General features: G+C 41.2%; 1 protein-coding gene and 1 non-coding gene across 4 annotated transcripts in view; one reads left to right on the top strand and one right to left on the bottom strand.

Annotated features, from left to right (window-relative positions):
- Positions 1–19,503, top strand: part of ALG9 (ALG9 alpha-1,2-mannosyltransferase) — a 98,480-nt gene extending 78,977 nt beyond the window's left edge. Inside the window, exons 14-15 of one of the 3 annotated variants that reach the window (XM_086679147.1) lie at positions 15,744–15,862; positions 16,149–19,503. In XM_086679147.1, coding sequence (XP_086535273.1) covers positions 15,744–15,862; positions 16,149–16,353 — 324 coding nt within the window. In that variant the 3' untranslated portion in view covers positions 16,354–19,503. Of the gene's footprint in view, positions 1–15,743; positions 15,982–16,148 lie in introns of those variants that run through there. The other 2 variants (XM_025927990.2, XM_086679148.1) reach the window with 2 other exon arrangements.
- Positions 19,504–25,279: 5,776 nt separating this feature from the next.
- LOC112866193 (U6 spliceosomal RNA) lies at positions 25,280–25,388 on the bottom strand. The gene has a single exon (XR_003224057.1). It is a non-coding gene; the product is annotated as a U6 spliceosomal RNA (small nuclear RNA).
- Between the last annotated feature and the right edge of the window lie 1,879 nt (positions 25,389–27,267).

A 27,267-nucleotide genomic window follows, 5' to 3' on the forward strand; every position in this document is an offset into this window, starting at 1 on the left:
TCAGTACTGAGCCCAATGCAGGACTGGAGCCCATGAGCCCTGAGACCATGACCGGAGCCAAAATCAAGAGTCAGATGCTTAACTAAATGAGCCCCACTGGTGCCCCTTTTCTGGTTTTTATTTGATGTGTTTCATTTAGTTTTTCTCACAGCTGTCCCTAAAGATCATCACCATACCATGGTTTCCTTCTGCCTGTAATGCTAATTGTGTTAAAATGTCTGAGCCATCATTGTCTTATAGATTTTCTTGGGAGATTATTTCATAGAAGGGCTTCATTTAGGTATTTTTAACTGTATGTTAACTTGAGGGATAGCCTGGACAGTTTCTTCATTTTCTCAGGCCTCAGATGTCAGAGTAATGGTGAAACTGGGTGGATTTTCTGATACTACTGGTTAATGACACTCTCAAGCTGCTCTTCACTCATCCCCTTCCTGTCCTCACAGCACAGCTGTACTGCTGGTGAGAGAGAACATGAACAGAACTGGGGCTTGAGGGGGTAGCTGAGAGACCCTTGCCTGTGAAAGGAGTTGGGGTGGATGGACTCGAGAGCCTCCAGCTCATTGTGCTCTGCTGCTCCTCCATAGTCGGTCAGTGTGGCCTCGCTGCTGCCCACGGACCGCCCAGCCCCCCAGGTAGAATGCTGCAGTGGAGGCCGCAGTGCACCGCGAGAGCTGGCAACGGCTGGGTGGGTGCAGGTGCCAAATCCCCGGCTGGGAGGCCCTGGGCCTAAAGCCAGGTCGGGCCTGCTGAGCAACAGCCCCACGTGGGCCTCTGCCTTGCAGTGGGGTCTTCATATATGGCCTTCATTGTGTCAAAGGATTTTTATCTCTAAACCCACTTTGTTGGGAGTTTTCATCATGATTGGATGTTGAATTTTATCAGTTGCTTTCTCAGCAACTATAGAGATGATCATGTGCTTTTTTTCATTTTGGTGATGTGGTATATCACATTGATTGATTTGTGAATATTGAACCATCTTTGCATCCCTGGAATAATCCTCTACCTAAAGTGGCTTCCAATGTTACTTACTAGTTCTCATGTAGAAATAGCCCAAAGGAGGTCCAAAGAGGAGAGGCAGAAGCATTTTTGAATGCTGTGTAGTGTCTTCTGCACAAGAATGGTGCGTGTAGCATATAATACCTTCATATCTAAGTAGCCATCAAACAGAAAACAGATGAGTGTAGAGCATTTTCCCAGCACCTTGGTGGGACTAAAGGTCAGAAAATGGCCAGTTTCCTAATACCAGTTCTTTCTCAGTCCCCTCATTCTGAATTTTTGTCTAAAGGTGACTATCAAGAGGTTATGGTATCATGTCAAGTGACTGACCAGGGCCATGAATCAGTTGTACACCAGTCTTGAAGTGCTGTGAGTACACTTTGTGTCTCAGTGAACTTGTAGATCATGATATGGATCTTTGGAGGTTGCAACTGGGAATATATCTATTTATTTATTTATTTATTTATTTATTTATTTATTTTTCAACGTTTATTTATTTTTGGGACAGAGAGAGACAGAGCATGAACGGGGGAGGGGCAGAGAGAGAGGGAGACACAGAATGGGAAACAGGTTCCAGGCTCTGAGCCATCAGCCCAGAGCCTGACGCGGGGCTCGAACTCACAGACCGCGAGATCGTGACCTGGCTGAAGTCGGACGCTTAACCGACTGCGCCACCCAGGCGCCCCTGGGAATATATCTATTTATTGAGTGTCAAGGGTCTGTTGGACACGCCTGCGGGAAATTAAGTTTCATTCAGTAAATCTTACATTAACAGAGACCTGGAGAGGTTACTTGACCTTTTGCATTAATGTTTTCTTTGCTAATATGGATGCCCTCTACATGTCAGTTGTGCTGGAACATCCCATGGGCCATCATAGCTTCTGCCCTCCCCCACCCTCCTACTGTAGGCCCCTGCTCTGTTTAGACCAATCTGATGTCTTTAGGACTGAATTGTTTGGGAAGAGAAGGGAAAAAAGCTTTGTATTATTTTTGATAATTGCTTTTTCTTTTAGAAGATGAATATTGCCTGAAGTGAGGGAGGTGAGAGTAGATGCTCACATTTAAGAGGCAGGGCACAGTCATTCTTTCACCCACAGAAGAGGATTTACTGAGTTCTTTCTGTGGTACCATCCTAAAAACTGGAGACTGAGCACTTAGATGAAGTTCTGTCTTCAAGAGGCTGGTGTTCTAGTGGAGTATGGCACCCAGCACATAACTCTTGTGTCCATCTCTCTTATTGGGAAAAGAGATAAATGTCTACTCCGCAGTACTGACTAAACATTAGTGTCCCTCAACCCATTTCCTACTTAAGAGTATCAAAGAACTGTCACATTTTAAAAAAATAATTATTTTTGAGAGAGACAGACAGAGTGTGAGTGGAGTACGGGCAGAGAGACAGGGAGACAAAGAATCTGAAGCAGGCTCCAGGCTCTGTGCTGTCAGCCCAGAGCCAGACAAAGGGCTCGACCCCACAAACTGTGATATCATGACCTGAGCCAAAGTCAGATGCTTAACCAACTGAGCCACCCAGGTGCCCCAGAACTGTTACATTTTTGATGCATACCAGCTTTTTGATAAGCTCTTAAATTGCTTGATATGGGACTGTAGTTTGAGGGTGGCTAAAATTAAACCTTGATGGGATTCTGAGATCTCTTCAGAACTAGAGATAGCTGTGAACGGCCCACTCTACTGCAGAAAATCAGTCCCTGAAATATGAACTGAGTGCAGGAGAGTAAGAGATGGAGACCAAGAGAGGAAGCCAGCTTTAAAAAAGAACTGGTGATGTATTTAGACTATAGGTTCACGGGGATATTGATGTTTGGATGGATGGATGGATAGATAAAAATAAAAGAGAAAACCTGAGGACTAGGACGTTTTGTTTTTAATGTGAAAAATTGACCCAGCATTTCATTTATGCCTGTTGAACTGTCAGGCAGTCTTCCATTGACGTCAGCAAGGGCAGATTGAAATCTCCATGGCAGAGTGTGCCCTGGCCCTGATAAATAGGGCTGGTAATTGAATTAGAAAACATTCTGAGCTGTCAGCTAATTATGCTATTCAGGCAATTGCTTTGTCCACGTCTATTTCATCCTTGAATTGCTTGAGTGACTTTCTCACTGGGAGAGGGGAAGTCGGCTTCCATGACTGAGGCACGTATTTTGTGTCTCCCTAAATTATGCTTCCGGTGCTTCCCTAGGGCAATACTTTGGCGTTTCACATCATTACAGACATTGTTGTAGGAGTTTTGATAGACATTAGTTTTGTTCTCATTTGTATTTCAGTCTGATCTTTGTTTCCAGGTCTGTGAGTGTACACGCACACATTATTCCAGTGCTCAACTGCTCTTTTCTTTCACAAAGGCAAATAACCCATTTGATTTCCCTTTTTCCAGCAACACTAAAACAGTTCAAAATGACCCAGTCGTGCTTAACATATTAAAACTGTTGATGGTAAGAAATTTAGAACAGCAGCTATAGTGTTAGAAGTGAAGAATTCAAGCCAACTTGTCTTTGAGTGTAAAAAAAAAAAAATCATTATACACATACAGAGGTGTGTAGATTGACTGTTTATTCATCTTCTAGAAGATAGTAGTGGCTGTAGATATGAAAGGTAGACAGTGCTCTTAAAGACTACAAGCAGATTCTGCAGGAGAAAAGAAGATTCATCTTCTCATAAGGTTTTTTTCCCCCAATACCAATCTCTGATGATAGATTCTTCTTAGCTTCTACTTATAGAGGGTCGCCATCTTTTATATAGTTTTGTGTTTCAGGCTTAAGTAGAAAGGCCTTCTTACTTCTTGAACACGTGATAGAATTTGATGCTCAATTTTTAGGATTGTACCCTGATGAAGCATGACACAATCAGATGCTTTGTGGATCTCTTGATGTTTCCAAGTCAGACCCATGTTTGGCCTTGGCAACATGGTTATTGCAAACCACACAGACGATTGGAGTTTAAATTCCCTATTGAGAGTAGCAATCTTTTGTCCACCATTGTTATTCTAACCCATTGTTTGACATGGTGCTCAGTCACTGGTGGCTGAACCGAACTGAAGTCAGGTCTCATTTGTATAAAATCCCTGTGTCACTCTCTTCTTTCTGTCTTGCTGCCTCCCTGCTTTCCATTCATCCATCCATTCAACATTTTTTCTTCAGCACTTACTATATGCCAGACACTGTACTGTTGGTAAATAAAACAGACTTGGTCCCAGAGATCTTTGGTGGAGGGTGTGGAGGATAGAAAATAAACAAGTTAGCCAACAAATAAATGTATAATTAAAAATTGTGAGGAGTGTAATAAACAAGGTACGCTGACAGAGATTAACTGATAGAAATGGAAACCTAGGGTTTCCTAGGATGGTTTCAAGACCTGTTGAGGAGGGTGTCAAGTTGGCGGAAGAGCATGGAAGTTCTTCGCTTTTCTTATCCCTGAAATGCAGCTAGATCAGCATCAAACCATTTTGCACACCTAGAAAATAGATCTGAAGGTTAACAACAATCTGCATAACTTGAGCCAAAGAACTCAGCAGGTATGCAGTGCGGAGAGGTGAGAGGGTGAGAGAGAAGCCGTGGAGGGTAGGGAGTGGTATTTGTGGACGGAGGACAGAGAAAGGGGAGAAAGGGGGAGAGTACAGGAAAAACAGTCCCCTGAAAGCTGGAGAGAAAGTCGAAGCACCCATAAGTGCCTGAACAAGAAAGGGAGAAAGGAGGAAGGAGAGGCTTTCGATATCATTAGGACTCTATACAGGGCAGAGCAGCATTGGGAATCCCACAGCCCAATACCTGGCTGTCCCCTGGTGAGAAGAGCAAATCCCCAGGAGTAGGCAGCGAGGTCTGAGGGGTCTGTGAGCCACACGGAGGGAAGCGGTTCCCCTGCTACCCTGCAAGGAGGGCATTTGCAACGGTCTCACCACAGGCAAAGGTCCCAGTGGACCTCAGAGAATACAATTGTGGTATTGAAACAAAAACACCAGGGTGTGGTGAAACCTGATGCAGGTTGTGTGTTTACCATAATCCCTGAAATGCTGCTGCTACGCACAAACTTATTCTGGGGCAAACCAGCATCCAGCCACAACCTCTGAGTGTCTATAGCAGCGTGATTGTAGGAATGTTCCCAGGGGCAACCTGGCATCTGGCCATTTCTTGGTGAGACTCTCCCCTAGAGGGTTGGAGAGGGTCTAAGCCGCAGGGCCCTCAGAAGTGAGGGGTTTGGAAACAGCCCCATCTGAGATAAAATTCATGAGGGCACTGCTGCCTGGAAGGCTAATGGCTTGGACATGGACACTATAGAAGTGGGGAGTAGACAGAAGCTGGAGACAAATGAGGGGTGCTTGATTGCTAGTCAGGTAGAGCACAGAGTTCTGATGCTAGAGACTGGGAATCTGGGTGATGCCATTTTCACCTCTCCCATGCATGTGCATACATGGGCACATGTGCCACACTGAGCCACCCCAGTAAGCTAAGTAGCACCACCTAGTGGAGAATGGAGCTACTACACCAAGCCCTGCCCAGCTGTACCAAGCAAGCCCTAGAGGACCACCACAAGTCCCTCTGCCTGCTTAGGGTATGGAATATAAAGTGCTTCATAGTTTGACTTCTAGGGGAATCTGGATATAATTTCATTCAGATTTCATTCTTTTCACTCGTCCATCTGTTGTGTGTGTGTGTGTGTGTGTGTGTGTGTGTGTGTTCTTGGATACAGAAAGAGAAAACATTTTTATTTTCCATTTTTATATAAATTTTTAAAAATTTTTACTATTTTTTGGGGATTTATTTTTTATTCTATTTTACCTTCTCCAATTCATTTAATTCTATTTTATTGTATACATATTCTTAATTTTTAAACAATTTTTACTTTTTTTTTCTTTTTCTTTCCTTTTTTCCTCTATGCAATCAAGCTTCTTTCAACACCCAGACCAAACTATACCTCGGAGCTAGTTTCCTTTATTTGATTTTTTGGTGGTGTTTTTAATCTTTTTAATTTTTATTCTTTTTCTTCCTCCAAAATGACAAAATGAAGGAATTCACCCCAAAAGAAAGAACAGGAAGAAATGACAGCCAGGGACTTAACATGAGTAGAAGCAAGATGTCTGAATTAGAATTTAGAACCATGATAGTAAGCATACTAGCTGGGGTTGAAAAAAGCATAGAATCCCTTTCTGCAGAGATAAGAGGTGAAATCTAGTCAGGACGAAATTAAAAAATGCTATCACTGAGATGCACTTGTGATACCACAGCAGCAAGGATGGATGAAGCAGAGCAGTGAGTCAGTGGTATAGAAGACAAAGTTATGGAGAATAATGAAGCTGAAAAAAAGGGGAACTAAGGTAAAAGAGCACGATACAAGAATTAACTCAGTGACTCACTAAAAAAGGAGTAGCATCCGAATCATTTGAGTTCCAGAAAATGGGGAGAAAAAGTGGTAGAAGGTTTTTTTATGTGAGCAAATCATAGCAGAAAACTTTCCTAACCTGAGGAAAGACACAGACATCAAAATCCAAGAAGCACAGAGAGCTCCCATTAGATTCAACAAAAACCAATAATCAACAAGGCATATCTTAGTCAAATTCACAAAATACACAAAGAATTATGCAACAAGGGAAAAAAAGTTCTTAACCTGTATGGGAAGACAGATCAGGTTCACAGGAGACCTATCCACAGAAACTTGGCAGGCCTGAAAGGAGTGGTAGGATATATTCAACGTGCTAAATTGGAAAAATATGCAGCCAAGAATTCTTTATCCAGCAAGGCTGTCATTCAAAATAGAAGGAGAGATAGTTTCCTAGACAAACAAAAAGTACTGGAATTTGTGATGACTAAACCAGCCCTGCAAGAAATTTTAAGGGGATTCTCCGAGAGGAGAAAAGATGAGACAAAACAAAAAAAGATTAAAAGCAACAAAGACTAGAAAGGACCAGAGAACACCACCAGAAATTCCAGCTTTACAGGCAACACAATGGCAATAAATTCAGATCTTTTGGTACTCACTCTAAATGTCAATGGTCTCAATGCTTCAATCAAAAGACATAGGTTAACAGAATGGATAAGAAAACAAGATCTATTTGTTCTTTAGAAGAGACCCATTTTAGACCTAGAGTCATGTTCAGATTGAAAGTAAGGGAATGGAGAACCATCTATCGTGCTAATAGTCACCAAAAGAAAGCCAGAGTAGCCATACTGATATCAGACTAGATTTTAAAATAAAGACTGTTAAAAGAGATGAAGGACATTATATTATAATTAAGAGGTCTACCCACCAAGAAGATCTAACAGTTGTAAACACTTATGCTCCCAACGTGGAAGACCCAAATATATAAATCAATCACAAACATAAACTCAATGATAATAATACCATAATAGTACCAGACTTTAACACCTCACTGAGAGCAATGGACAGATCATCTAAACAGAAATTCAAGGAAACAGTGGCTTTCAATGACACACTGGACCAGATGGACTTAACAGTTATATTGAGAATATTTTATCCTAAAGCAACAGAATACATATTCTTTTCAAGTTCACTTGGAACATCCTCCAGAATAGATCACATACTGGGTCAAATCAGCTCTCAACAAATACAAAAAGATCAGGATCATACCAGGCATATTTTCAGACCACAGTGTTATGAAACTCGAAATCAACCACAAGAAAACATTTGGAAAGACAACAAATACTTAGAGGTTAAAAAATCCTCCTGAAGAAAATGGGTTAACCAAGAAATTAAAAAGGAAATTAAAAAGTACATGGAAGGCAATGAAAGTAACACAACAGCCCAAAACCTCTGGGATCCAGCAAAGGCGGTCATAAGAGGGAAGTATATAGCTGTACAGGTTTTTCTTAAGAAGGAAGAAAGGTCTACACCTTAAAGAGTTGGAGAAAGAAGAGCAAATAAATCCCTAAACCAGTAGAAGACTGGCAATAATAAAGATTATGACAAAAATCAATGCTTTGGGGGGGAAAAAAAGAACAGATCAGTGAAACCAGGAGCCGGTTCTTGGAAAGAACTAACAAAATTGATAACCCCCTAGCCAGTTTGATCAAAAAGAAAAAGGACCCAAATAAATAAAATGAGGAGAGAGCACAACCAAGACAGCAGAAATACAATAATAAGAGAATATTATGAGCAATTATATGCCAATAAATTGGGAAATCTGGAAGAAATGGACAAATGCCTAGAAACATATACACTACCAAAACTGAACCGGGAAGAGGTTGAGAATTTGAACAGACCCATAACCAATGAAGAAATTGAATTAGTAATAAAAAAAAAATCTCCCCCAAAAAACCAGAGTCCAGGGCCAGATGGCTTTCCAGGGGAGTTGTACCAAACATTTAAACAAAAGTTAACTCCTGTTCTTTTGAAGCTGTTCCAAAAAATAGAAATGGAAGGAAAACTTTCAGACTCTGTCTAGGAGACCAGCATTACCTTGATTCCAAAACCAGACAAAGACCCCACTAAAAAGGAGAGCTATAGACCCAATTTTCCTGATGAACATGGATGTAAAAATTCTCAATGAGATACTAGCCAACTGGATTTAACAATGCATTAAAAGAATTATTCACCATGATCAAGTGGGATTTATACCTGGAATGCAGGGCTGGTTCAATATCGGCAAATCAATCAATGTGATACATCACATTAATAAAAGAAAGGACGGGGCGCCTGGGTGGCTCGGTTGGGCATCCGACTTCGGCTCAGGTCATGATCTTGCAGTCCGTGGGTTCGAGCCCCGCGTCAGGCTCTGTGCTGACAGCTCAGAGCCTGGAGCCTCTTTCAGATGGTGTGTCTCCCTCTCTCTCTGACCTTCCCCCATTCATGCTCTCTCTCTGTCTCAAAAATGAATAAATGTTAAAAAAAAATTTTAATAAAAGAAAGGACAAGAACCACATGATCCTCTCAATAGATGTAGAGAAAGCATTTGACAAAATACAGCATCATTTCTTCCAAAAATCCGCAAGAAAGGAGGGATAGAAGGATCATACCTCAAGATCATAAAAGCCAGATAAAAAAGACCTGCCGCTAATAACATCCTCAATGGGGGAAAAATGGAGAGCTTTCCACCTAAGGTCAGGAACACGACAGGGATGTCCACTCTTGACACCGTTACTCAGCACAGTATTGGAAGTCCTAGCCTCAGCAATCAGACAATACAAAGAAATAAAAAGTATCCAAATCGGCAAGGAGGAAGTCAGACTTTCACTTTTCACAGGTGACATGATATTCTATATGGAAACACCAAAAGATTCCACCAAAAAACTTCTAGAACTGGTCCATGAATTCAGCAAAGTCACAGGACATAAACACAATGCACAGAAATCAGTTACATGTCTACACACCGGTAATGAAGCAGCAGAAAAACAAATCAAGGAATTGATCCCATTTACATTTGTGACAAAAACCATAAATACCTACGAATAAACCTAACCAAAGAGGTGAAAAACCTATACACTGAAAACTATAGAAAGCTTATGAAAGAAATTGAAGAACACACACACACACACACACACACACACACACACACACACACACAATGGAAAAACATTCCATGCTCATGGATTGAAAGAACAAATATTGTTAAAATGTTGATACTACCCAAAGCATTCTACATATTCAATGCAACCCCTATCAAAATAACACCAGCATTCTTCAGAGAGCTAGAACAAACAATCCTAAAATTTGTGTGGAACCAGAAAAGACCCCACATAGCCAAAGCAATCCTGAAAAAGGAAACCAAAGTTGGAGGCATCACAATTCCAGACCTCAAGATGTACTACAAAGCTGTAGTCATCAAGATAGTATGGTATTGACATAAAAACAGACTTATGTCAATGGACCAGAATAGAGAACTCTTAAATGGACCTGTAAATGTATGGCCAAGTAATGTTTGACAAAGGAAATAATATGCAATGGAATGAAGACAGTCTCTTCAGCAAATGGTGTTGGGAAAACTGGACAGCGACATTCAGAAGAATGAACTTGGACAACTTTCTTACACCATACACAAAAACTCAAAATGGATGAAAGACTTAAATGTAAGACAGGAAGCCATCAAAATTCTAGAGGAGGAAGCAGGCACAAACCTCTTTGACCTTGGCCGCAGCAACTTCTTACTCAACATGTCTCCAGAGGCAAGGGAAACAAAAGCAAAAATGAACTATTGGGACCTCATCAAGATGATCAACTTTTGCACGGTGAAGGAACCAATCAGCAAAACTAAAAGGCAACCAATGGAATGGGAGAAGATATTTGAAAATGACAGAAAGAACTTATCAAACTCAACACCCAAAAAACAAGTAATCTAGTGAAGAAATGGGCAAAAGACATGAATAGACACTTTTCTAAAGAAGACATCCAGATGGCTAACACACACATGAAAAAAGGGTAAACATCACTCATCATAGAAATACAGATCAAAAACCACAATGAGATCCCACCTCACACCAGTCATAATGGCTAAAATTAACAACTCAGGCAACGACAGATGTTGGCGAGGATGCGGAGAAAGAGGCACCCTTTTGGTTTGCCGGTGGGAATGCAAACTGGTGTGGCCACTCTGTAAAAGCAGTATGGAGATTTCTCAAAAAATTAAAAATAGAACTACCCTGTGACCCAGCAATTGCACTACTAGGTATTTATCTAAAGGGTACAGGTGTGCTGTTTCAAAGGGGCCATGCACCCCAGTGTTTCTAGTAGAGCTATTGACAATAGCCAAAGTATGGAAAGAGCCCAAAAGTCTATCAACAGATTGAAAGGATAAAGAAGATGTTGTGTATATAAATATACAATGAAGTATTACTCATCAAATAGAATGAAATCTTTCCATTTGCAACAACATGGATGGAGCTAGAGTGTGTTATGCTAAGTGAAGTTAGACAAATATGACTTCACTCCTGTGGAATTTAAGATAGAAAACAGATGAACAGAAAGGAAGGGAGGCAAAAATAATATAAAAACATGGAGGCGACAAAACCTGAGTCTCTTAAATACAGAGAACAAACTGAGGATTGCTGGATGGATTGTGGGTTTGGGAGATGGGCTAAATGGGCAAGGAGCATTAAGGAAGACCCTGGTTGGGATGAGCACTGAGTGTTATACATAAGGTGTGAAAGACTGAAATTATTATTGCCCTGTATGCTAACTAACTTGATGTGAATTTAAAAAAATACATATATATATAAATATATATTTAAAAGAGACCTCTCAAAGGTTGCCTCTGAGATGAGGAATGAAAATTGAGTTGGACTTAATCATGAGAAGAAGAGGGTGGAAGAGTGTTCCAGGGAGAGGAGGGAACGCATGTGAAGGCTATAGGGTAGGGAGAGAGGCGGCTGGCATGGTGGGAGTGTAGTGGGTGAGGAGGGAAACGTGCAAGGTGAGGTGGGGCAAGTAAGTGAGGGCTACATCTCCTGGGCCTTTGTAGACCATGAGAAAGAGTTTGGATTTTATTCAAGCCATTTTCTGGCTGGTGCTCAGTGGACAGAGCATTTAACCTAAAAGGGCTGTAGATTTGGTTATGAAAGGGCAAGTTGCCTTTCTGTTTAGTGTATCTTGGAAATGCTGGATGGGTGAAATGAATTAAGATACAGTAAATGTGTCTTCCATACCCATGCAATCCTCAGTGTTTGTCCTCGCTTCTCACTGTGTCTATTATCACTTTGAACTTTGGTATCACCTTTTTTTATTTAGGAAATGCTGTGCCATGGTTATGTATCATTTATATTGTTTCTTCCACGTAGATCACTAGCTCTGTGAGAACAGAAACTTTGGTGTGCTCAGGGACAGTACCCAAAGCCCTACACATAGTAAGCACATAGGATTTTTTTGTTTGTTTGTTTGTTTAAGGATTTGATATTTATTTTAAAAATCCGTCTACTGGTTTTTAAAAACTATTATATGTAGTATGTTTCGCCTACTGTTGTATATGTTATAAATTTTCTGTTGTAACAAATGGAAAACAAAATAGGTTGTTAAAAAAGCAGTATGGCATAAAGTATAAGATAAAACCCTTTTCATAGGGACTGCATAGTTTTTTTGTTTTAATATTGTTAAAATTGCCTTTCCAAGTGGCTTTGCAGGTTTCACTTTGACAGTATCTATTTCCTAAATCCTCACCGGTGTTTGATTGTTTGATGCTACTAGACTTTTTGATTCATGCAAACCTGATTATTGAAAATTTGTGCCTAAATTTACATTTCCCTCATTACTGGTAAAATTGAATATTACTTTCTATATATAGTTTGCCATTTATGTTTCTTTTCTTTGTTCATATTCTTGGTCATTTTTCCTCACGGAGTCATTTATCCTTGACTGCAGGAATGCTTTACATACTCTAGCTACTAATCCTCTCAGATGTATTACAAATATTTTTTCCCAATCTCCTTTATCTTTTTACCTTTTCTCAATGCCTTTTGCATTCAACAGTCATGTATAGTGGCCCTTCTTCTATTTCAGGGCAGTCAGTGTTTTTGGTGATACCCCACTTATGGCCCAAGATCTCTTTTAGAATTTCTGGGCATGACCTATCAGCACACCAAGAAAAATACTCCATCACCGTGTACTATCTTAGCTCAATAGACACTTTTCATTTTTTACATTTTTTACTTTATTTTATAAATAGCTTATGTAAATAAGAGGATAGATAAACTCTTCATTTAAAATCTTAATAATTTAAACGTAGCGACCCTGACACTTGGTTCCAGGTTCTCCTCATTTGGAATAGATGTACCTAGATAGATACACACCTGAAATGGATGTCTCTAAAAGCATTTGTCATGCGTGAACCTGGAATATATCCGTCTTGAAAATACTGGTCCCCGACTTTAAATCTACCTCCAGTAGGTTCTGACTTACTGCTCCTGGTTCTTCTCACTCTTGCAACATCAAAATGTAACACTAGAATTTTTTAAATCTTTTTTTTTTTTTTTAATTTTTTTTTTAACGTTTATATTTATTTTTGAGACAGAGAGAGAGACAGAGCATGAACGGGGGAGGGGCAGAGAGAGAGGGAGACACAGAATCGGAAGCAGGCTCCAGGCTCTGAGCCGTCAGCCCAGAGCCTGACGCGGGGCTCGAACTCACAGACTGCGAGATCGTGACCTGAGCTGAAGTCGGATGCTTAACTGACTGAGCCACCCAGGCGCCCCCAGAATTTTTAAAATCTTTAATGGCTCATAATTTTGTTAAAGAGAGTATAGCTATGTTCTTGGCTCCATAATTCAGACATTTTCATTCTTGAATTTATTAAACGTCAAATGATCCATTGAATTTGCACGTTTGTTTCTCATCTATACTTTCCAGTCACCTTTGTACATGAACCTGTCTTTGGCATTTGTCCATTTATGAACTGTATCAAGTAAAATTTGGACCCCGGCACAAAAGATGAAAGAATCTCATCCTGCACCCTTTTAGCATAACAGGATGGTCCAGCAGGTTTTCGTTGCAAAATATTGAATAAGTCCTTCCTGTGGAATGACTAAGTGAATGAGAGTCCCTTGTTTTCTTTTTGTTCTGAGAGATCTATTGCTCACTCATCAGTTCTTGAGTTTGAGAAGATTCCTCCTTAGATACTGTATAGTATGTTGTCATCTGAAGACTCAAGAGGCTCGAGTTTTACTTAGGGTCATTGTCCCCATCCACGATAGCATTTCAGGTGCTGATGCCCTTTGTCTCTTTGTGTCCATCTTCTGATTTGTCTAATGATTGTGACATGTCTCTGTCGTCTTCTTATTGGCCTTATGGACAGAAAATTTTAAAATTCTCAATTCTCATCTGTGTTCAGTGAAAGCTAAAAGCAGACTACCAAGATGGCGTCTCAGGTCTTTCTACCCCATTGAAAAATGATACAATAATTTGGGTAATGCAGTGAGAAAATTGCAGGATGATGCAATAGTGATTATTTTTGTATCATCTTTTTTGGTGATTTCATCATTTTCCTTTGTCTTACTCGTTTAAAAAAAAAAAGTTGCAAATAACATGAGATAGAGGGGGAAAAAAAAAACCCTACCAAGATCCTATAATATAGCTTACATTTATCAAAGGTTGCAGTGGACCCATATGTAATTACAAGATAGAATTAGTTTTATTTTGTTTTTAAAAATAAGTATAATTTCTCTTTGTTCTTAGGAAGACTCTAAAACAAAATCATGAAATAACAGCCTTCCCACGTAGTAAGGAATTGTTCAGAAAAGAAAGTGAAAAACTCAAAGTGGGCCCAGCAGCCCTAATGTTCTCCTGGAGCCTGAAGGACTGAGCTGGCCGGAAATACACGTGGACTGTGCTCACAGAGCTCTTATTGCAGAGTCCACTGGAACGGAAATGACACTTAATTAGTCTTAGCGTGTCTTTACTACACTTAAGCTCACAGAAGTTTGCTTTGGCTTATGGCTTTCTGTTCTGACCTTCCCCCTATCTGTGCAGCATGGGCAGAAAGAATAAACTAGCTGCTTTCTGACAGAGGTGGGTGCCCCCCGCCTCCTGTTCGTTCTGTTAGCAGACCCGCTTTATCTCGGGTGTCTGTCTTCTAAGTCTCTTTTCTATCAAAGCCCTCGAACTGTTAGCTGTTGAAGTCAAGCACGTCTCTGTTGAGAACCGAGCACTGCCAGCGTCCCATTTGGGGAGAATCTACGAGGTGTGTATGCCAAGCACGATATCATTGTGTGCAGGCACTGCGGGAGTCTGCCAAACCCAGGGGCAGGCTGCCAGTACAAATGCCACGTTGACATGACATTTACAAGTTTAGAGTCTGGAAGAGGACTGCCAGCGGAGCACTCTTCAGCTGCCTCATTTAGGGTGGCGGTAACTGGGCCAACTTTTGATTTTCAGACTCCAGAAGCATAGTCAAGAAGTAAGACTTCATATAGAATTTGAAACTACCACTGCCACATTTTCTAGGAAGTGATGAATTTGGTCCGCCCGTTTCTGGGATGTGGGATATGCCCTGGTGCAGGTTAAAAGTGCACAATCCGTAATCAGATCTGGGTCTGAGTGAGGGCTCCATCACTTATGGTGTGACCCTGAGCAAATCCGTCTGCCTGAGCCTCAGCTGCCCACTATAAAGTAGGGATAGTATCAGTTTCTTCCTGGGGTAATTGGGTGGATTAAATATCTCAAGAAGTGTGAGCACTTTTTCCAGTGCTTGTCCAATAGTGAGTGCTCAGTGATGTGAGGCATTTTTCACATTCTTCAGAAGCTTGTGAGAAATTCAGATTTGGAGCTATTTGTATGTTTTAGTCACAAGTGGGCATATTCCAGCCTGCCGGGGACACGAGCTTGTGGGGACACTCCCTCTCTGACTCAGGCATTGCTGGCACACTGTGCACAGGAAGCCCAGCACGTAGTTTTCTTTCTCTCTCTAGGGAAACTTAGAACTGGAATCAGAATCATTTGGGCATTTGGCGGAAGGCAGAAACCATTTGGGTATTAAGAATTTATTCCAGTAATAGCAGTCCTTTGATTGACCTGGAGCTTTTCTGTGGCGTATTCTCTGCAAAGGGAAGGCCTCGGGCTGTTCTGAAGGATATTCTGTGGCTTATTAGGGGCACTGTCTTTTCGGTGTTGGTAACAAGGTACTTGGTCTTGATTAAGTCTGTTTTCATGATCTAGTAGTTAAAGGACAGGGTTTTCTTTGCTACATATACAGGATATGATCCTCACCGCCATGTTTAGTTAACTTCTGTTCATCATTTTCAACACTGCTAGTAAATTCTCTCAAACGATAGAATTCTTTTTTCTTCTTTCTTGTTTTTCAGATCTTCAAAGTTGCTGCGGGCATTCTATGTCCCCTTCCTGTCAGATCAGTATACAGCGTATGCAAACTACACCATCCTCAAACCCCGGAAAGCAAAGCAAATCAGGAAGAAAAGTGGAGGTTAGCAACACGCCTGTGACCCCAAAGGACGGCCATCCTGTTAACTAGTGATTGCACTGACAGGACGCCCTCCACATCATCATTTGTAACGTTTGTAATAAAGGCTGTCTGACACAGGATTCTAGAATCTGGGTGCTTTGGGCTGGTCAAAGTAATTCCCATTCACGTCTTGCTGTGTCTCTGTTCTGCATGTGAACTTTTTGCAGCTAGGCAGAAAAAGGCCTTAACGTCTGGTAGGTATGTTGCTCTACATCTTACTGTTTTTCTTCTGTTCGATATTTACTAGACCGGAGAAGAGCAGAGCCACCTTACAGGAAGAATTGAAAATCCCTGAACTGGATGGCTGCATTAAACTCTCTCTCCATACTCTGGCCTGGCATCTGAGAACTAGCAAGCCTCTTTTGGGCCACACAGGCTTCTCCACCAAAGCTGTTGGGCAGCTCTTAGCAGACCTTACTCAAGTCCTAGTGCTGAAAATGAGCACAGCCTAATTGCCAACCTACATGTCCTTTTCCCCTCGTGCAGGACTAAGCTTCTCTAAAGCACTTCACAGGACGAGGACCCTGTCCTGGAGATATCTCAGGAAAAAGGCAACCATTTGAGGAACTGTAATCTAATTTCATTATGTAGGATGCCTCTTATTCTCAGTTTATTTCCTATACAACAAACTGTGTTAAGTTTTCGCATGCTGTTTCTTGAATTCCAGACTTTTCTGTATAAAAGCATCAGCAGAGTAGACCATAACTGTATAGGACATATTTGGGGAAAATTAATTCAATCACTTGGTGAGTAGGTTTGGATGACCTCACATTTTTAAGTAATGTATTTTGAGGCTATTGATGAATTCCCGCCCCCCCCCCCCCCCCTTTCTTTAAAGAACCCTAGTGGAAAAGGCCACTGTATATTTACGGCACGTATTTTTGAGTCTATCTATTGCAAAGCACATTCTGCATGGGGCACTTCTAGTCAAATAGGCAATTATAAGGACTTAATTAAAGTGTAATGAGTATATACTGTTACTTTACATACAGTATTTCACTGTTTACAAAGTACTTTCACATGATCTCGTTTGGTCCTCACGGTCACAGTGTGAGGCAGACAAGACAAGTGGTTTGGTCCCCATTTTATAGATGATGAAACAGGCTTTGGGGGGTGGTGGGGAAGGGCAAGTGGCTTGCCCAAGGCCACAGTAAGTAATGGAGCTGGGACTAGAACGTGGGTTCCTGAACTTCTTACCTAAAGCTCTTCCATACTTCCTCTCTTGAGTCCGAAGACATTGGAAGACAGAGCGATGGTGTTGGCTAGAGACCTGACTGATAATGTAACTTTCTATTTTAAGGAAGAATTTTATCTGTGTTTCTTTGAGTTCTTCAGAGCCTCCATTCTGCCTGTGGGTTAGACCATCACAGCAGTGCCCCGTGATGCGGCCCAGCCTGTGTCTGGAAAGTTGTGCTCATGTTTGGAAGTCCTGCTCTTTTGCAGCCACACAGAATCTCCTATCCGTTTCGTTTCTACATAATCAATCTGGGGTCATATTATAGGTGCCTTATTTCTGTAAAGGTAATTATGTCTAGTAATCTGCAGAGAGGATGAAGAGATTTTTCAGAGCTTTCATCTTTCATTCTTCAAAGAGAAGGGCTTTTCAACAGGAACTGATCCCAAGAGAAGAGAAAGGAAGTCACAGGGAAAGTAATGGCTAGTCAACATACAAAAAGTCTCCTCCTCGTCGGGATCCCTCTGATGGAATTTCCAGACTGAGGTTGAAGCGCTGGAGAGGAAATAGGTCTAGACAGTACAGAACAGTAACTGGAGAGTGAAGATAAATTGGGGTTCCACTTGCTGCTTTAAAGATTTCTGGTATTTAATTCTCCATACTTGGTTACTGCTTTCCAAGGCAAATATTGGCACATGTGGTCTGACTACAGGGTAGAGAATTTGCAGTGAAATGTCTTGCCACACCTGCAGTAACTATGTGCTGTCTTTCACAGTGGCTAAAGTCTTCTACTTTTTGCAGGAAAGTAAGAGTCCCATAATGGAGGTCCATGGTGAGTAGCTTTTTTCCTAATCAAAGTGATACAATGATGGTCTCTTTTCTCACCTTGCATGTTTAAAAAAAAAAAAAAAATCCTTCTGAGTGAGGACTTACTGTAATAGAGCACAAAAAAAGGTCATGATTGATCAAGGGATTCCTTGGGGATATCTGCTCCTATCCCTTTTAAAACCTGGTTTTGGTTTCGTCTGTTCTAGGTATATCTTTAGTGAGAGCACAATACACTGTGGAACACTGTGCCAAATGCTGTGGGTAAGGGATGTAAAAACGAATGTTGTTCATTTTGAAAATGAGTATTTTTCATGTGATGTTATATAAACACATTTTTGAAAAGTCTCCATCTCAGCAATACAGGGAAGCCAGCTTTGCCTGGGAAAAAGAGTTTCAAAACACCTGGTCAGACAAGTATTTCTCCTCCAGAGGATCTGTGTTTAGCATGAGCTAACTGCTCTGCTCACTTTAAGGATAAAGTATCTGAGGTACTTGTCTTTTCACAGATTGTGGTGTATTGAGAAATACGGAGGAGTTTGTTTATTATTCGTAATAAACTTTGATTATGGAGCTAAATGAGGGAGTAGGTGTACTTGACCGTTTCAGGGCTTTCTGATCTCTAAATTTTATTTATTTATTTTTTAGTAATCTGTATGTGGGTCTCGAACTCCCAGCCCCAGCACCAAGAGTCACATGGTCTTCCCACTGAGCCAGCCAGGCGCTCCCCCAACCTCTTGATCTTAAGCAGCTTTATCTGAACCCCAGATCTTACGACACTGAGTCCCATTACTGAACCAGACAGTGTGCTAGGCATCTATTATCAAAGTGTACCTGGCACCTGAGGGCTGTCATCTGATAAAACAGAAGACTAGTCATTTTAATCTCTTGGGATAATCACAGAAAATGGGAGCCCATACTCTTTATTATTGAATTGAAGTTTAGAAACATTGTTTTAAATCAGGGTGGTTCTTGATCTCAACCATTTACTTGGGACATTTTTGCTGGTTTGGAGTTCTGGGAAAGAACCTTAAAAACTCATGTGGTTTTGTAGCATTATTACATCTGGAGTGACTGTTGGGTCAAAACACTAGTGGCAATCGTTTATTGTGTTTTTGCATTTCGTGGGATTTGAAATAAGAATTCACTGTGATTATGCTGTCTTCTAGCCAGTGTCAGGCACCTCTGCTTTAATTGGGTTATTTTTTTCCAAAGAGGGAAAAGAGACACAATTTAAACTTTGCCTCCACAGCCTATTAAAGCTCATGTGTTAATTCTTATGTTACTACATTAAATGCCTTGAGTAAATGGATAGATGGACGTATGCTCAGCTTTATTCTTTTGCAACAGAAAGATGAGATCTCAGATGCCCTCTGGTGTTTTGGTAAATCTAAATGAATGTTGCCTTTAATTTTTCCAGTACATACATTACCATGTAATTCATGCTGCACATGAAATCAGGAAGCAGTACAGTGTTGATGCAAGAGTCTTGTCCAGTTCATTTGTCTTCCTGATCTCTGTACTTTATTCCACGTGTCACTATTTATATCACGTACGTGTGTTTTCTGTAAAAGAAAAAGTTAAATAAATCTTGGCAATTTGATTTTCCTTTCTTAGGCTGGTATCTTCTCGTTTGCTTCTAGTTTTTAAATCTTTGGTGGAGGTTGAAACTCCACTCCTTGCATCTCCCCTACTCTTTAAAAAAACATTTTTTTTTTAACGTTTATTTATTTTTGAGACACTGAGACAGTGTGAGCAGGGGAGGGGCAGAGAGGGAGACACCAAATCTAAAGCAGGTTCCAAGCTCTGAGCTGTCAGCACAGAGCCCAATGTGGGTCTCAAACCCATGAACTTGTGAGATAATGACCTGAGTCAAAGTCAGACACTTAAATGACTGAGGCACCCAGGAGCCCCAGCATCTCCCCTACCCTGCCTTCTTAAAGGCCAAACAGCACAGAATGTTTCTTCTGAAAACTCCAGGAAGAGGCATTTATTTGTGAAAGTCAGTGAGGATTAGTTTTATTGTACTTGTGGAAAAACCAAGCATAGTGGGAATCACTTCAATGTGTCAGTGTTGTGCGTAAAAAGTAATAGTCTCCAGATCCATCTTAGGTTTTTCGATTAAAAATCTCTGGACTGTGATAGCCTTAATATTCATAGAAGTGTGGATTTGGTAATTGTTTAATTTTTATCTATTTTGAGAGAGAGAGAGTGTGAGCAGGGGAGGAGCAGAGAGAGAGGGATACACAGAACTTGAAGCAGGCTCCAGGCTCTGCACTGTCAGCACAGACCCAGATGTGGGGCTCGAACTCATGAACTGTTGAGATCATGACCTGAGCCAGAGTTGGACACTTAACTGACTGAGCCACCCAGGGCCCCCCCACCTTTGTTTTTAATGTTTTGGTTAATATTTATTTAAAAAATTTTTTCATGTTTATTTTGAGAGAGCGCATGCATGAGTGGAGGAGAGGCAGAGAGAATCCCAAGCAGGCTCTGTGCTGTTGGCATGGAGCCCCGTGTGAAGTGTGATCTCATGAACCGTGAGACCATGACCTGAGCCAAAAACGAGAGTCAGATGCTTAACCGACTGAGCCACCCAGGTATCCTGGATCTGATAGTATTTAACACTTAGGTAATTTCCCCCTTTGTTGGAGGTTGTCAGGATTAGTAAAAACTTTTTTGTGAATGAATTCCTAACATCATTTCCCTGCCTTGCACCTATAGCCAGTAACTTCTAGTAGTTATTTGGTTTTAAATGATAGGTTATCTGTTTTCTTTCCATAGGACCCAAAATGCCCACAAAATTTGGTTCGTTTCATTTCTTTAAAGTCCTTTTAGAGAAGGGTGCTCTACCAATATAATTCCAGGAGAAGTCCACAGCCTTAATTAATTTCTTTCTTTTTTGGGGGTGGGGGTGCCTAGAATGTCCTCATTCTTTCTGTTACTCTTTTTCAGGCCAGATTGAGTCTCCCCCTCTTCTATGAAGCTGTTCTAGGCTTGAGGATTACTTCCTTTCCTCACCCTTCATGAGTACCCAGTGTCTTTACTAATGGCATGGAACCTTGACATGTTATCTTTGTAAACCTGTCTTTCAAGAATATTGTTGGCACATCAAGCGGCAAAGACCATATCACACTCCCATGTGTTCCCAGGGTTCAACACGGTTCCCTGAACATTTTGGTAATACCCATGTTCATTGATAAGAAGGAAGAGCCAAAAGACACTTGCAACTAATACACAACTTATGCTTTCAATGTGGCTGATTTTTAGACCTTTGAAAATAAAGCAAGTTATAAGCCCTCTGTTACTCAAAGGGCAATTTGGAAGATGTAAATGAGACTCAATATTGTGCATATTTAAGGAATTCTCTTGAAGTACACACACAAAGGCAGATTCCTCAGAGTACTTTCTAAAAGGAGATTTGGTACCTTTACTGAATATCTCTGTTTGATTTTGGAAGGTCAGGCTTTGCTCAGGAGACCTTCTGAACTAGTTTGGGGCAGAAAGCTTCCCCTCCAGGTGTGAAGAAGTGCTCCATTCCTATCAGCCCTGCTGGGAAAAGGAAGTCTAACTGCAGGATGGCTTTGTAGTGATACATTTAAATTCAATAATATTGGGGCACTTGGGTGTCTCCGTAGGTTAACACCCAACTCTTGATTTTGGCTCTGGTCACAATCTCTAGGTTTTGTGGGTTTGAGCCCCACATCGAGCTCTTGGGATTGAGTGAAGCCTGGTTGGGATTCCCCCCTCCTCCCTCCACCCCCCCCACTCATGCTCTGTCTCTCAAAATAAACTTTATTTTAAAAAAAAAAAAACTTTTTTTAATGTTTATTTATTTCTGAGATAGCAAGAGAAAGAGTGCGAGTGGGGGAGGCAGAGAGAGAGAGGGAGATAGAGAATCTGAAGCAGGTCCCAGGCTCTGAGCTGTCAGCACAGAGCCTGACTCAGGGCTCAAATTCATGGACAGTGACATCATGACCTGAGCTGAAGTCTGATTGTTAACCGACTGAGCCATCCAGGTGCCCCTCAAAATAAACTAAAAAAAAAAAAAAAAAAAAATCAATAATACCAAGTAGTGAGTGATTTTTAAATTTTAATTTTATTTGTTTTTAAATGTTTATTTTATTTTGCGAGTAAGTAGAGGAGGGGCAGAGAGAGAGAGGGAGAGAGAGAATCCCAAGCAGGGCTTGAACTCCTCAACCCATGAGATGATGACCTGAGCTGAAATCAAGAGTTGGATGCTTAACGCACTGAACCACCCAGGCGCTCCCCCTTCCCCTACCCCCGCCACTGCCCAGTGTGAGTGATTTTTGTATTTTTAAACTGAAGGCTGTTTTGGCTCTCTTCAGCTGTGCAGTTCAACCTAGACCTGACATTGAAAAAATTATAACTAACAGATTTGATGAATAAAATGAAGCAAATTTAGATAAGGGATATGAGATGACAGAATTGTAGTGACACGATTTGAAAGATGTAATGACTGACATCTTCATGGAAGTTACTATTCTTCTTAGAATAGTTTGTGATTAAATTAACAATTGGATTAAATAGCTTTTTACCTGAGTAGGAACGTTTAAATGTTTTAAGTGAACCTTAGGTATCTTCATAAACTACTTTTGAATGGTAGGGCTTTTTGTTCTTGTTTTTGCTTCCAGTTTCTGGGCTGCTTATTCCGTTGTTACATGCCTGGGGATAGAAATAAAAACAACGGACTCTTGATGGCTCTGATGGCTCTGACGTGTGAGTTAAAATAGCTTTGATCTTGATTGGCCTGCAGAACTGGAGACATTGCCCTGTATTTACCGTTTTAATTCTTGAATCTCAAATTGGCAAATGAGAAGGGTGTGCTTTTTGGTCTGCTTACTAGCTGCTTCCGCAGCATCACACTCAGTGCTGGAGAAGATGTGACCTACGGAGCAGTGATTCTCAACCACAGCTGCAGGAGAGGCTCACTGGAGACCATTTAAAAAAATCATCCCTATCTTCTTGAGTCCCCCAAGGAATTCTGAGTTAGTAGCTACAGATGGGCCCTGGCATTTATTTTAAAAAACCTTTTTATGTGGCTTTCTAATAACCACCGCAATTGTTATTAGAGGCTGGAAGGCAAACAGTCACACCAAAGATCAAAGGTAATTGAGTAGGCAAAATGTTTGCTGTTCTTTTCCACTTACAGCCCCTGGCTACGCACACTTCCATGTACACTTCTTGCCACTCCCGTTCCCCATCCCCATGTTTTCTCTATTTTTTCTGACTTCCAAACTTTACCTGCCCTCTTACCCATTCTCTCTGGGCCCTGCTTTCTGGGAAACAAGTAACTAATAGGGTACTGATGTACACTAATGAATGTTCATAGTTTACTGCAGTTCTCTTCCCATTGATCCTCTCAGCACATTTAAATGGGAACACATCTGGAAAAGAGCAATGACTAATTTTGGCCATTTCAGACCCATTCAAGTGCCATTTTATTGATGGATGGGGAGGAGAGTGTTGGAGCAGGCAGATCCAACCTTGAGGAAGACTCAAGGTCTTGTAAGTTCAGACCCTATTGATCGGCGCTGCTCAGCCTACTCAGAGAAGGACCTGTGGCTCTGGTGAGCAGAGTGAAAAAACGTGCCGGTGGATAGTTAGTCCTGCGCAGGGCACGCTGGGCGAACCTACTTTGTAGATTTCGTCTACTACGCTCTGGGGCATGTACAGTGAAGACTTCCCCTTTGTTACTCGCACTGGTCTTTGGCAAAGGTTCTGGGAGCCGCTGCCCTCCCCCCACCCCCACATGCACACACAGACATGAGAGCAAAGGTTAATCTCATTCTGAGAGAAATGACCTGAAATGTGCCCCCTCAATCAACAAGAAAACACCATGTATGTCATTCAGCAGTTGGTCTTGCTTTTTTCTTGCCTTAATTGACAATACGTGTCTCTTAAGCTTCCCTGGTATTTCCGAGAATATATTCTCATTTTTTTTCCTTGCCTGTGAAATATTTGTGGAGTTCTGTAGGAAAAGGAGGGTGGTTTTACAGTGCTACATTTATAAAAGAATCTTAAGTGCTTTTTTCAACTCAGCCCTTTCCCCTCTACTTGGGCCTTTTCTACGATTGTGTTTTTACAGTCTGTGATTACTGGAGATATTCTAAAAAATAACACCAAAGTTTAAATTTGTTGCCATGTTGTTTTTGGTTTTGTTTTTGTTTTGTTTTTGTTTCTGTTTCTGTTTTTCGGTTTTGTTTTTGTTTTACTTCCAAGTATCATTATTTCTGAAAACTTGCTGAGGCAGCCGGACTGCATGCAGTGCCCTTGTAGAGACTTCCCTAAGTCCAGCAGGGGGCAGCCCATTCTCACTGAAAATTTCACCGTTTCTTTTCTTCCAGGATGCTAATTTGTTTCAGTATTTGCAGTAATCTTTGGTGTGTAAATTCCTGTGTAAATGGAAATCTCTGAGCTACATTTCTTCAGTTAAAATTTTCTAAATGCTTATTTATTTTTGAGAGAGACAGAGTGCAAGCGGGGGAGGGGCAGAGAGAAAGAGAGAGAGAGAGGGAGACACAGAATCTGAAGCAGGCTCCAGACTCTAAGGGGTCAGCACAGTGCCTGACATGGGGCTCGAACCCAGGGACTGAGATCATGACCTAAGGTGAAGTTGGAAGCTTAACCGACTGAGCTACCCAGGTGCCCCTGAGCTATATCTCTTTAGAATGCATGGTTACATTGCTGTAATGGCAAAAATTTCCTGGAGAAAACCATGCCCTTAATTTATGGGCGATGGATCATCTACCCCAAAAGTGATTCCTGGGTTGGGAAATGATCCACAGGTCAATTCCTCACAGTTAATGTCACTACTCTTTAACATGACTTTGGTAGTATTCATAGGTAGTAAAAGGTATGTGTTTGCTTGAAAGGGGGTAGCAGCTACTTTGAGGTGTAATTACCAGCCATCTGCCCATTGTCAGGGTTCCAAACATGAGCAAACTACTTCATACACACAGTCTTAACTTTGCCTCTGTTCAGTTACTGACCTTGTCAAAGGCAACCCAAAGCCTATGTGAGTGTGCACAGTGCTCCCCTCCGTCAGATGCTGACACATTATCCACACGGTGGCTCAAAGGAAAGTAATAGCATGTAGCAGAGGCTGAGCCATATAAAGGCCTTAGAATACCTTTGATTGCTCCTCCTGTGCAGGTCATTAGATGAAAAGCAAACATTTGCAGAACATGGACATTTAAAACAGTAAAGGGTACCCACCTAGGCAGATAGGCCTTGGGGACCAGACAAGGTCAGCTGTTTGAAATAGGAGATTTCTTTCTTTTTCTGTGTGATGGCTGATACCCTCTCTTGAGCTCAAACTTGATGGGGAATGTTTTTTTTTGTTCTGTTTTGTTGTTTTAATTAGGGAATACTTCATGAATTTGTGAGTCATCGTTGCATGTGCAGGGGCCATGCTAATCTTCTCTGTATTGTTCTGATTTTAGTATAGGTGCTGCTGCAAGGAGCCTGGGGGTTTGGGAGTCTTTTAGTATGTTTTTTTTTCTTTTTACTTTTCTTTCTTATACCCTCTAGATTGTCAGATTTGCTCTGCAGAGAAATAATATGAATAATAGCTAACATATTAAGCACTTACTGTATGTCAGGAATATTTCAAGTCGCTTTTTTCTTGCATAATCCTTACAACAACCTTATGAGGGTGATAACTGTTAATACCTCTTCTTAAGGTATTCTTCTAATATTCTTCTAATATTACATGGCCTGCCCAAGATCACCTTAGGTGGGAAGTAGCAGGCCTGGGATTCAAACCTAAGCAATCTGTCTGACTCCAGATCCTCTCTCTCAACCATGACATCACACTCCCTATCTCAAGACCTCTTGGAAGTCAACAGCCCTCGAGCTCCTTTTTTGGATGTTATGTTGAGGTACCCAGAATGATTAGACAGGTAGAGATAAGTCAAAGCTGTTTCAGTCTTTTTACCACCTGCTTAATCTGCCTTCAGAAACCACAGCCTGGAGTTTGAGTGTGCAGATAACAGAGTTGGTCTTTCTAGGGGTTAAGAGCTCTGTGTGGTCCAGCTAATTTTAATCACAGCTAGATCAGACAGGGAGCTGATTTCCTGAAGTCCTAGAAGTTAGTGGGAGTTCCGGTTTCTGATTACAGTCCCAGCTGAATTTCTGCTGAGGGTGAGTGACGTGTCCAGGGGGTCTTGGCATGGGTTTGTTCTCCTGTGACCTTTTTCCTAATAGTTCAGGGCAGGTCAGAAAAGAATGTGGGAAGAAATACTATCCTCAGGGGACCTACACGGTAAAGCTTTCAGGAGACAAGGAATATTTTAAGTAATCTCTGCTTTTGCTAAATCAAACCTCTGTCTCGTTGCAACTTGGGGACATTGTGCCCAGATGCTGAAAGCTACTACTTAGGTTGGCTGGGTCTGGTACAAGACAGGTGATAAAGGCTTGGAAAAATAAAGAAGAAGGAAATGTGAAATTTGTGGACACAGCAGAGCTAGACCGGGAGTAGCTGGCAGGAAAGGGCTATTATACATATTACGGATGCCATGGGGAAGGTCGGCCAGGGAGAGGCAGAGTCTAGTCTACAGTGTGGTAACTAACCCAGACCCAAAAGGCTTGTTTGTTTGAATACATAATCTTTTTCATCGTTCAGAAATGAAAAAGCCTAAATATCTTGGATATTGGTATCATAGATTGGGTCCTGAAATGATAAGAGACACTGGGAGAAAAATGGGTGAAATTGATGTAAAATGTGGAATATAGTATATAGTAAAAACAAACAAAAAACCCCACAAAAAACAGAAGGACAAATGGATAGATATACTGAACGTTGAAAAATCTCCCTTCCGTTCTGTTCCCCAGGTACCTAGTTTTATTCCCACTCACCAACCAATGTGATTAGTCATGTGTTCTTCTAGAGCCTTCTATCTTTATACAAGCGCATCTGTGCATTCTACTTGAAACAAATGGTAAGATACTATATACACTATTCTGGCACTTGCTGTCTCTTTGTCTCAATCATACACTATTTTCATACTACCTGTTAAGGAGCAATGTATTATTTTCAAACATTTTTGGGTTAAGTAACACCCCGCATCTTCAATAATACTGTGTACCTTGCTTTTGCATTTAACACTCTAACAAAGAGTTTTTGATGAGCTGTGTATAGCATCTGACAAGATAACAAGGGGTCTGCCCTAAGAAAGTTAGAGCCCACAATAGAACTCAAACATCTGAGACTTTTGAGAAAGCTCGCCGTGCCTGTCTGATCTCTAGGTTTGTTGTAGCTTAAGTCTGCTCTTGTGGTTGGAGAAGTACTCATTCTGGCTGGTGTTCTTGGCGAATCAGGGGCTTACGCACTTTGAGCCTAGGT

Source organism: Puma concolor, chromosome D1 (assembly GCF_028749965.1).
Source record: "Puma concolor isolate L17-30 chromosome D1, mPumCon1.1.hap2, whole genome shotgun sequence".
NCBI classification, from domain to species: Eukaryota; Metazoa; Chordata; class Mammalia; order Carnivora; family Felidae; genus Puma; species Puma concolor.